Here is a 12440-nt window from a genome sequence, read left to right as displayed (position 1 = left end):
ACAGCGAAGAGTATCAGATGCACTATCAACCAACCTGGCTCTGCAACATCAACAGCATTATATTTTCACCCTTATTTTACCAGGTTAGTTGATTGAAAACCAGTTCTTATTTGGAAATGATGGCTGGCCAACGCCATAATATAGTGCAAGACAACACAAAATTACAGTGTACTTAAAAGAAACAAAACATAATGGAAAAAAAACAAAGTGTCAGATCAATGAAATTCACCAATAAATGATACCATGTGTGGTTATAGTTATAAGTAGAAGGATAAATGAGGCTACACTATACACCGATCAACCATAACATTATGACCACTGACAGGTGGAGTGTATAACACTAATAATCTCATTATCATGGTACCTATCAGTGGGTGGGATATATTAGAGTCCTCAAAATGGATGTGTTAGAAGCAGGAAAAATGGGCAAGCATAAGGATCTGAGCAACTTTGACACGGGCCAAATTGTGATGACATGACTGGGTCAGAGCCTCTCCAAATCTTCTTGTGGGGGGTCTGCAGTGGTCAGTACCTATCAAAAGTGGGGAGCGAAGGCTGGCCCGTATCGTCTGATCTAACAGACGAGATACTGTTGCTCAAACTGCTGCAAACGTTAGTGCTGTTACTGATAGAAAGATGTCAGAACACACAGTGCATTGCAGTTTATTGCATATGGGGCTGTGTAGCCGCAGACCAGTCATTGTGCCCATGCTGACCCCTGTCCACTGCCGAAAGCGCCTACAATGGGCACGTGAGCATCAGAACTGGACCATGGAGCAATGGAAGAAGGTGGCCTGGTCTGATAAATCACGTTTTCTTTTACATTACGTGGCTTGCCGGATGCGTGTGCGTCGCTTACCTGGAGAACACATGGCACCAGGATGCACTATGGGAAGAAGGCAAGCCGGTGGAGGCAGTGTGATGCTTTGGGCATTGTTCTGCTGGGACATGTGCTCCTTTTCATAATAATAATAATAAATTTTATTTATAATGCACTTTATATCAATTAAATGACCTCAAAGTGCTACAATGCACTAGCCTAAAAGCATAGAACAGCGACATTAAAACTTTTCATGGCAACGTATTCCCTTTAACTAATGGCTGATCGGTGTATGTTGTGTTACTTATTATGCAGAAGTCACAAAATGCTTATACAGATAGCCAGCACTAAACCCCAAAGACAAAGCAACAATAAGAAACTGGTGCACAATGATTAGGAAAACCCTCTAGTAGGGGTGGAACTGAGGACAAAACCTAGAGAGGAGACAGATATAGGTGTGGCCAGTCCTCTTTTGGCTGCGCATGGTGAACATAAATTATATTTTAGCGCCTTATCACTCAAAAATATAATAACATGTTTAAATGACCAGCAGTGTCAGTAAATACAGATGGGCTGTGAACAACGTCCTTAAGCATTTCAGATCCGTAACCACCAAGATGGCACGTGTACGGCCGACTGGGCTAAACCACTAAGGTGATACAAGGATAGAACTTAGGAAAGCAAGTGGCCAGTGCAAAAATCGGAGCTAGCAACATCCTATTGGGCACTATTTATGCGTTCTGGAGTTTTTCCATTTGCAAACGCCTATTATGTGAAGTGCGCGTGTACATAACTAATACGGCCTGCACTACTGAAAAACGATTAAAAAAGTAAACGCTGGCAAAGACTTAAATCTGGAAAGAACGGTAGTGGGGTCTAATGTTTCATCGATTAGTGTCGGACAGTCCTATCTCTCTTCATCGGTTTCCAATAGCAGATCACATTGGGCTTTCTCTTTCTTCACTCAGTGGAGTGATAACCGGATGTTGAGATGTATACACGACGGTCTTCCAGATCAGAGTATAAAACATACTCAGCAGGTGGCGCACGAGGACCTGTAACGGTAAGGTGACGGACCAGCTACAAACATTCCTGAGTTTGGAATGTCATCCGTGGATAATGTAGAATTGTATGGTGTAAAGTGTTGCACTTCTTAGGCTTTTGCTATAAATATTGTTTATTGACTTTCCCCTTGTCACTATACTGAGAAGGTAGACCACTCATTCTAAAATAAAACAAATTTAACAATGTGAGTATCAAACTAAACATGATTTTATATTACAAGTATTTATGAAATTATCAACCCTGATTTTAAGTTAGGGTTTCCGTCTATAGTATAGGTGAGTAGTAGGCAAGGTCCTACGCTGAACCGCAACGTATGCTGGGAACAGTTCAGTTGGCCTAAGAAACATGGCGTTTTACCGACAGCTGTGGTGTTCCCGTTATCTGTCCGGCCATAAATAAACAGGCATTGGACCATCAACGGAGCCATTTTTCTGCATTTTGATAGTGTTTGGTTATGCTTAGACTTTATGTTAAGCTCAATAAGTCAGTAATTTACGAAACATTGCTTTAAATATTACGACTGACAGGGAGTGTCACGCCCACTGTGCTAGGTAAAGACGGTTGGTAACGTTAGCTGTAACGTTAGTCGGGAAAGAACCTGCCCCACACATTGCGATCAGCTGGCCAACCTAGCTACAGTCGCATCGTTAAGCAAGCTAGCTAGCCGATTGTAGCTGGCATTGCAATTGTAAGTAGCTAACCCAAAGAGCAAGCTAGCAGCAACCGCACAGAAAAGTGGTACTAGATGAAACGGACTACTACGTTTGATTTTGCGAACTGACTGACAGCATGTCTGTCGGGTAGTGTTATTGTCATTTCATATATAGGATTTGTTTTAATGGTCGTCCTCTCTGACATTTTTTTCGGAGGAGAGAGAGATGGGCTCCGGGGCCGTGGATTCGTCCCAGTGGCTCTCAGTGAAGGAAGAGACTATTTTCCTTCACGATGGACTTATTCGGGTCACGGATCTGGCTGAACTGCCTAGCGAAATCGGGGTGTCTGAACAAGGAGACACTGAGCAGGAGGTGAGTCTGCATCAACGGTAGCATGATTTGGTGTGTTTTCTTAGCAAAAGCTAGCTAGAAAGTGGCCACAGTATGTTAGCCACAGGCTACGGTCTTTAGCTACTGACTGTACTAACGCTTGTAAAGATAGGTTTAATAGTATGCTTACGGTCTATGCTAACGTTTAGCTATATTGTCTGTCAGGTGCTTCCAGAAAATTAACGGCACAGGACTGTACTGTAGCTATAGTAGTACTACTACAGCTTAAGCAGGTATTGACCAGAAAGCAAGTGATTATTATGAATATTTACACTTATAACAACACAACTTATATTAGCTCATTATGTTCATTTGATGTATGATGTTCCAAGTCCCATCATTTGCTTGAAATGCAGCCGGGAATGACATGCAGTTACCACTCTGTATTTAACCGACGTTAGCTAAACCTAAATCTAATCTAAATGGGTAATATTCTAGCCGAAAGATAATATTGCTTACATAGCTAGTTAAAGTAATGCACCCATAGCTAGCTCACTGCACTAACATGTGAGCTAGCTAGTGTATTTAGCCAACATTTGCAAAAATTACAAACTAATACTCTCGTGACATTGTTGTAACATTTCCTCATTGATCAAACGTCATTGGCAATAACGCTCTATTGTAGCTATGAATTATTCTACAACTTATATTCAACGTGTACATAGTTACTGCCCATAATTCTTGTTTGAATCTCTGTAATGTCGATATATTGACATGGAGTTGAGTTTCCTAGCTAAGCAGGCTATTATTATCATGGCCTGGCTTTTAAATCCCCACCCTTTCTGTTAACTGTGTCCCCTCTGGCACAGACATTTGGTGCTCTTGAGTGATGACTGGCTGGCAGGCAATATTTTTGTTTTCTTCTAACCTTAGTCATGCATTCTATTTATTAATTCTACAATTTATAGCACACTAGCATGAAACCTGTACAAAAACAAAAGGAACAGTGCATTTGGCATGCCTGCAGGTGTTTAAGTAGTAAGTGGGTCTTCCAGTTCAGAGTTCAGCTCAGAAGTACATTGTTTTCTCTTTGTCACCACTGACAGTGTACAGCCTCACGGTCAGTGTTCAATGAACACTAAAGCTTTATTTTATTTGATCAGTAACCATACACTACTGAATATAGTTTTAGTATGAATTCTGAAAGTGAAATTCCATAATACTTAAAATATTCATCTAATGGTGCAAACAGCCATTGTATCAAGTTTGAATTCAGATTCAGAGTTTATTTGTCAAATGCACTGAACAACACAGCGTCATCCTGCAGCATGACATTCTTGTGACATGGCACCTGACAACTAAGTAGTGAGAAATATGAATATATATAGCAAAAAATAAAATAAAGCAATGGATTAGTTGCAGGACTGTACAAGGAATTGTGGCTTGTTCTTTCTGCGATGGAAGGCTAGATGGAATCTAACTTCATCCATCCGCAGTGTCTCGCTAGTTGCTGTACTGTCAGCCCCCCCCCCCCCCCCCCAACCTTAATGTTCTTATGTGAGGTGGTACGCAGTACTGCACTAATTTACTTGGTTATGAGGTGGTGTCGTTGGGCTTGTATGTGGATGTTGTCATTAATAGGTGTGGAACTCCTGTAAGGGCCTCCAATTTACAATTTTACAGATGGGTTAACTAGAAGAGAAATTGGCCACTGAATGTAAACACCAGTTAATCAGCTTCCTCACCAAAATGAATCACTCTCATAGACAGTGTCATAGCTGTGGCTTGCTATATACATCAGGGAATACAGGCATAGTGGCATTCAGTTACCGATCAACTGAACCTTAAAATGGGCAAAACCTGAAAGACTTTTAGCATGTTGGGAATGGTGTTACTTGGAGCACCGGTTGCATCAACTTAGAAATGGCCGATTGCCTCGTAATAAAATGCAGATATGGCAGAACCATGGAGATTAGAACTAACATACACCTTGTAATTCAGGATAGACAGTTAGTAAACAAAGTAGCATCAGTCATGCAGTTTCAGAGGAGTGTACTCTGTACCAAGCTTGATCTACCCAGGCCTTTTACTATAAAGATGGATAATGCTCGTCTGCCTGTCTCTAGCCCACTCGTAAATGTTGCGCATGGATTGTCAAGCACTACACTGCACTACACTATTGAAAAACAGTATCACAGATGCACACATACATCTGGTCTCTGCTGAGGTAATCTACAGGGGCCATTAGTCCAGGGGGAAGGCATTATGTCTGTTTCCCTATGGGATGTGACCTTATGGTCTAGTCTAAATAATTAAGATCTGCCTCTCTGTTTAGGTTAACATAGCCAGGCTCATAATTGACCAGGTCATCCTGCGTCCCATCAGCCCATGGGTTCTTAGATGCTGGCTATTTATATATCAGCATCACAGAGAAGCAACCTTTCTGCAGAGTAAGATTGGGAAGGTCGTTGCACAATCCCAGTATCCAATTAAGGAATGTTACTATAACGTTAGTCATATAGGCCTATCTGAAATGGAATCAATAAAAAATGGGCCCACTAAATGGTGTAATGGAGTTTTGGTCTACATAATATAATCGATATCTGGCTGAGACTTTTCCTAAGTGCAGAAGAAGCACAATAGTTATTTTTTATCTCCTTTGAGGCAACCCCGCCATCTCTTTCACAGGATTTTTTTGGGATTATGTGTAATGTAATATTCCAATGTTTCTCTGGTAAGTACATTGGCAACATGTTTAAGAAAGTAAATACTGTGATAAAAAAACACTGCATTATATATGTATTCTGATTCTGATTGCTGAATCAAAGGGTCTAACCTGTTATCTTCCCTTCAAATTCAATATAGTTAGGCTACACATGATCTCTTAGTGAAGCAGTCCTCTGTTTACTAAATTGGATTAAGTGTTAGCCAGGCCCTAGCTAGATGGTGATTTACAGTCAGTGCACTGTACTGGATGCCGTCATCACTTTGAGATATCTATCCATTGTCTCTCCAAGGATTTGTACTTTCTGTTGGTTACAGTTCTTTACAACTTTTTACTGTATCCTTCACTGTATCCTTTACTGTATCCCTCTCTGGTCCCTAGATCCTCACTTTCGAGACCAAGAACCCAGCCGAGCTGGCCGAGCGCCTCCGTGCCGTCTGTGGTAACCAAAGCAATGCGTACGCCCGCTTGTTGGAGTACCGTCTGAATGCACTGCGGGGCCTGTGGGGCGCTCAGCGTCAGCTGGCCCTGGAGGAGCAGCAGGACCGCGAGGGAGCTGGAGGGGGAGACGAGGAGGCCCTGGCTCTGCTAAAAAGACAGGGTCTACTGCAGCAGCCTGAACAAGCTCCTTTCACCTCCCGCGTGGGCCTGCTGCTGGTCTTCCCCCTGCTACAGTCCCAGACGCGCAGTGACCCGGCCCTCTGTGGGGTCACGGCAGAGGTGCTGCTGTCTTGCCTGCGTGACTGCCAGCCCCTCAGCCTCAGCAAGGAGCCCACCGACTGCCTCAATGGCCTGGAGTGGCTGCTCTGCTCCTGGCTGGAGGAGAACCAGCAGGGACCGGCTCCAACATGCACCCTTCATGGACACAGGCAGAGGGAGAATGCAGCAGCTGCCCTGGTAGCACTCGCCTGCGCCAGGTGAGAGTCCCCACCTGTTCCCAGATTTCTATTGGAATGTGGTCTCTTTGATTTGATTTACGGTTTGAGTTGTGTTAAAGAGCCGCAAGAAACAAATGGTTTGTTATGTGTACCGATCATAAAAATATGATTGTGGGTAGTTTGCCGATTGGCTGTGAGCCAACATGACATCATGTTCCAAGGAAATTGCATGCATTTTTGAAATGGTCCGTTTGAGACACAATTTTGAGATGGAGTTGTCGAAGTCATATTTTTCCAGTTTTTTCAAAAATGTAAGTACATGATGAGTCAACACAGAACAGAACTGGGATGCATCGATGTGTAGATTATGGGGATTTTGAAACTGGTCCACACAGCTGTTATTTTAAAAATATATACATTTTCTGGAGTATTTCTGAATTTTTTTATGACAAGGCAGTATGAAGGCGTGCTTATGGAGACAGGTTTATAGAGAAACGTGGAGAGGTAGAGAATAGACAAACCCCCATTTCCGCGTAGTCAGAGTCTTCCCGTGTCAGGAGCTTAGACCGCTACGTGAGAGTTCAGCCCCACAGATGGCATTTTTGATTGACCAAGTACAAATAAACAACAAAGCTACATGGCACTTTATTATTGCCTCACTTCATAAATCACAATTGGTTAGAAATATTTCAAAGCAATAGGTCGGTTGCGGATTATGTATTTTTTTTTTGTGCGTATTTACAACCAATACTGTGTACTGGCTGATATGTTGTCGTATCCAATTTTTTCATTGGTCCGTTACTTTAATAGAAGTCTATGCTACACATTAATTAATTGGTCGGTTTAGCTGTCTGGCTAATTTACTCTAGCTTTGTAATATTCTATGAAAGTCTTGCAGATTGTCTGGGGAGTATTACAGTAAAAGTCCTGCCGACTGCCCTGGGTAGTATTACAGTAAAAGTCCTGTCGACTGCCCTGGGTAGTATTACAGTAAAAGTCCTGCTGACTGCCTGAAGAGTCATTCAGTTTTTGCAGTACTACAGTAATAACCAAAGGACATTTTCACATTTTGTGTTAAATACTGGAATACAAATTCATTAAATGTCCCTATTGATAACACCTCATACACAACCCTTTGTAAATGCAAAACATTGTTCTACACCCGGCCCTAAAAAATAATCAATTACCCCAGACACCGAAGACTATTCTCTATTCTACTGTGTACGCCACAAATCTGTAATCATCAAAACCTTACCAAACTTTTTACCCAATACCGTAAGACTGATAAAAAAGACTGTCAACTGTCAATGATTATCAAATATCTTTTTTGTGCACTTCAACATTGAGCATATGCACACACACTTGTTTCTACCCGAACACACACTTACGCATACTGACACTCCACACACACACTTGTTCTTGTATAACATGAACACGTGTATAGACGATGCACACACACACACTTTCATCACATACGTACATAAATATATACCTGTACCCCCTCAGCCCAGCACGGTACTGGTTCATTCTGGTTAAATGCCAAGTTACTGCTATTTATGTTGGTATCTATATTTGATTTCTTACTTGTTGTTTATTTATTTAAATTAGAATTTTTGGCTTTGTCCAACTCGCCCTTAATCCTAGTTTCCAAGTGCCAGCCGATGAAAAGCGATGTAAGTGGAGCAGTGTTGGCTTTACGCCACAAATAACGTTTCGCTCTTAGGTCAAAAGGTGAGATTTTATTCTCATTGGACCACAGAACCTTTTACCACATTTGTCTTCGGCATTTAGGAAAATCCAAGTGGGTTTTGATGGGACTCGACCTATTTGTTCATTTGACTAGTTCTAAAGTTCCATATAAATATAGAACTAATGGAAGTATGTAAATAGAAACAATGAGGCCATTGGTTTTAAAACTCGAGTTCAATTGTTATGATGTGAGAAAGTTGGGGATGGATCAACCGCATTGTAGTGCAGGGCTATTCAACAATAACCAGGTCTTAAATACAAACAATAACCCAAGCCAATTACGAGACACTTATTGTACAATACTGAGGGAATATTATGTACTGTAGGCCCAATGATTAAGATAAAGACATTACTACTCACTGATGATGGCTGATGCACTTAGGTCAAAATAGTTATCCCATCTAAAATGCTTTAAGATACTTTGTAAACCAATGTTCTACAGTACTATTTCATATGGGGTGGAGACTCTTTTTTTCAGTATTTTTAAATCAATTATTTATTTCCTAATAATAAGTATTTCCCTTATAATTGTGGAGTAAGGTCTGTTTAGAAGTGGGGGAAAATTGTTTTAATGGAACATTTACACAAAATCAGAAAAGGTTCCAGGGGTTGTACATTTTCTATAGTTGCTGTATAGGAAAGCCTGTTTTGTCAACCATTTAAACTTAATATCAGCACAAACAACATGTATCAACTAACTATTCTGTTTTAGTAACCTTATACATTTGACTTTTACGAACAACTGCTGTTTTGAAAACAATGCATATTCTATTGTGCTTGAGCAAGGCAGTTAACCTGAATTGCTCCTGTACGTTGCACTGGTTAACAACATCTGCTAATTGACTAAAGTGTAAAATATAGCAAACATCTATAGTTGAAATCTAGTTCTGCTTTCTTTGTCAATGTATGTTGCCCTTGGGTCTTTGTTTTTGTCACCTAGGTCACAGAGTAGAACACTAATTTCTTTCACCAGTGGATTCAGCCCGATTTCTGCTTTTTTTATTAGTTTATTTTTATCTGAGCTTGACTTGTCAAAAACCAGAACCCTCCTTCCTTTGTGTTGCCTCTGTAGTGGCTGAGAGCCCATTGTGTCAGGGAACCATCCAGTTCTGCTGCTCTCTATTTTATCCACAGTGTGTGGTTATAGAGCCAGGCTATTCTCATTCTCCCCTTCTGGGGTTTAGTGTGCCTTATCACTGTTTGTTAGTTTGAGCAGGTTAACTGTTTCTCATTGGTGTCACCAGCTGATGAGATGTTTTACTGTATTTTGGTTTTTGGCTGAGTAGTGGATGCTGGTTCCAGGCAGACTGAATCATCAGGTTTTAAAAGAAAAAAAATTGATGTGGGAACTAGCAGGACAGTTCACTACCACTCATGGGCCCAAACATGCACAATGACAAATACAATGTCTTCCAAATATACAGTATCCAATAAATAATGTGATCCTGCTGCATAGCACCCCGCATCCCACTGCTGGATTGCCTCTGAAGCTAGGCAGGGTCGGTTGTGGTGGATCCCCAGATGGGAGACCAGATGGTGCTGGAAGTGGTGCTGGAGGGCCAGTATGGAACGCTCCTCCCTTCGGTCTGAAAAGTACATTGCAATGCGTAGGGTGCTGTCCTTCTAATACAGCCTTAAATAGGTGTCCTGGCGATTTGGTCATTAAAGATCTCATTGCGTTAATCATAAGAGTAAGGGGTGTCAATCCTGGTGTCCTTTCTACATTTCCAGTCTGACCATATCACCATGGCCAATGAATCGTACCCAACTTCCATTTGGCTCATCTAGTTCCTCCCCATTGTTAAATATATGCTTTCATAAATATAAGTTATTGAGAGCATCAGCTAAATTCTAAAACGTCTGCGATGAGGTATGCCAACCTAGAAACATGCATAAACACAGTCACCCATTTTGCAAAGCAGGGCCAACAATGGTGATCAACAACGGGCTACACAGCTGAATTATGGAATAACAGTCCTCAGCCTCCTGCAGCTGCAGTGTTCTCGCTTCTCTGCCTCCCATTTCTAGGTTTGACATGTGGTTTGTGTTTACAGGGGATCTCTAAAGACCTTCATTCACACCATTCACCTACTGCAGAAACAGACAGACCTGGGTCAACTCCCTGTGGCTGATGTCCTCTACAGGTGGGTCTGGTATCCTCATTGGTGGATGTGCTTGGGGAGACTTCCCTGTCCTGTGGAGGTTGTGACCTCTTTTTATCTCCGTCCTTCCAACCCAGACTTCTGGTGCTTGAGGGGGGACCGGGCTCCCCGTCTTGTCTGCTGGGGGGCAAACACAGCGTCTCCTGGGGGTTTGAGGACATGCTGCCAACACCTGACAGCAATGCTGGAGGGGCGGAGAACAAAGGTGTGTGTGAGTGTGTAGTTTATTATTGCCCTTAAATGATTCATATTTTATTTGTCTAAATCCAGTTAGTAGTCCAACAGTAAGCTAGAGGGTGACATGGAGTCATCGTTTGCAGAAGTAATTGTCTCAATGGCTGAGGCTGCTGAGGGCGGGCCTCTTGGGTTGGTGTCAGGGCAGGCTGGGAGGGGCCTGTTCCCTTTAATCGATGGGTTGACCTTGGATAGCCCTGTAAGGTGATAGGACTGAGTATGGAACTCAACTCTTCTCCTTGATGGTTTGCAAACGTCAAGTTTCAAGGTTTCTTTGTCAAATGCACCGCACAACACCCCCTCATCCTGTACAAAGAAATTCTTATGACATGGCACCTGACAAACTACGTAGTTAGAGTTAATAAGAAGAGTAAATAAGCAAAAAATATAGCTAGACAGTAAATAATACTAAAATAAACCAACAATATAGGTAACACTGTGTACACTAGCAGCAATTTTAAAAAGAGTAAAATAAACTAGCAGCAATCTGGGTAGTATTTTGATAGAGCTGCTATCTGGGTAGAATTATTGAACATTCAGATATGGCAAGTAAGACCGTAATATACATAAGTGTGGCCTAGCAGCAATTGATAGAGTTATTGAAATATTAGATACATATGCATGCAATAAGCTTATGAATGGTGACATAGCACACTACAACTATGTAGTGAGAATTAAGAAGAAAATGTACACACAGCTTTAAATATATCAAGAGGATAAAGTGATCATTTACATAACACTGTACATAGCAGCAGTTTACTAAAGGGTACTGTAGATTAGCAGCAATATTGGTAGTAGTATTGAATATTGTAGAAATGGCAGTAATATACATTGAAAAAGAAAATGTAAACTGCCATCGTTTTTAAATATTCTAATGTCCATTGAAGTACCTGAAAGGGCATCAGAGCATCTGGAATGTTCATGTGTGATCATTTATGATCATGGCAGCAGCTTCAGCTGTGACCATGGCAGCAGCTTCAGCTGTGACCATGGCAGCAGCTTCAGCTGTGACCATGGCAGCAGCTTCAGCTGTGACCATGGCAGCAGCTTCAGCTGTGACCATGGCAGCAGCTTCAGCTATGATCATGGCAGCAGCTTCAGCTATGATCATGGCAGCACTTGAGGAATGTGATTATTCCTCAAGTGTGTTGGTCAGAGGGTCTGCATGCTGTATATTTAGGCTTCATAGAGCTGCATGGCTGAACCCATAAAGTCAGTTGGTTGATTATTTGGTCACTATGCTCTTGGTTTTACATGGGTTTTATAGTCCATCAGTCAATGTGATATAGTTTCTTCTGAGACACCTGTCTGGTTCACATCTGTCTGTTATCAGTAATATGTTTTTAGAGGTCACTCAAGTGTTATCTTGAATGAAAGAAATGTGTTATTGTGGCAGGGAATGGACACCGTAACATTGTTTTGGGCCTTGAAATGCATTTATTAACAGAATAACAGAATAAAAAATAGTGCTGGGTGACACTGATTGGCAGGACAGGGCATGTTCACACCACATATGTAATGCATCATAACATCTATACCTTTTATAGGCTACCTGTTAAAATTATCTTCTCTGTTTGCTGGTTCAGAACCAACAGTTGCGTTTGCATTCAAACTAATTTGCACATATCTAGATCAGTGACCAGGAAGAACTTGTCGCATTTCCCCCAGTTTGGCCTGACAGTTTCCCCAGTTTGGCCTGACAGTTTCCCCAGTTTGGCCTGACAGTTTCCCCAGTTTGGCCTGGCAGTTTCCCCAGTTTGGCCTGGCAGTTTCACTATCTGCTGTAGACAGACTATCTTTGCTGGGACAATAATATGTTATATG

At 41.7% G+C, this 12440-nt stretch overlaps 1 protein-coding gene across 5 annotated transcripts in view; it reads left to right on the top strand.

Moving 5' to 3' along the window:
• The first annotated feature begins 1345 nt into the window (after positions 1-1345).
• Positions 1346-12440, top strand: part of LOC105026089 (probable E3 ubiquitin-protein ligase HECTD4) — a 52618-nt gene continuing 41523 nt past the window's right edge. For 4 of the 5 annotated variants that reach the window (XR_002197673.3, XR_002197672.3, XM_020052669.3 and 1 more), the window contains exons 1-5: positions 1346-1883; positions 2755-2910; positions 5975-6510; positions 10275-10364; positions 10460-10587. Coding sequence is in view for 3 of the 5 variants with exons in the window: in XM_020052669.3 (XP_019908228.3) it covers positions 1812-1883; positions 2755-2910; positions 5975-6510; positions 10275-10364; positions 10460-10587 (982 nt within the window). In the remaining 2 variants the exon portion in view is untranslated. Of the gene's footprint in view, positions 1884-2054; positions 2070-2754; positions 2911-5974; positions 6511-10274; positions 10365-10459; positions 10588-12440 lie in introns of those variants that run through there. The other variant, XM_034296348.1, reaches the window with a different exon arrangement.

Source organism: Esox lucius, chromosome 13, assembly GCF_011004845.1.
Source record: "Esox lucius isolate fEsoLuc1 chromosome 13, fEsoLuc1.pri, whole genome shotgun sequence".
Classification (NCBI taxonomy): Eukaryota; Metazoa; Chordata; class Actinopteri; order Esociformes; family Esocidae; genus Esox; species Esox lucius.
Note: the sequence above shows the minus strand (reverse complement) of the source record. Positions and strands in the feature narration are given on the sequence as shown.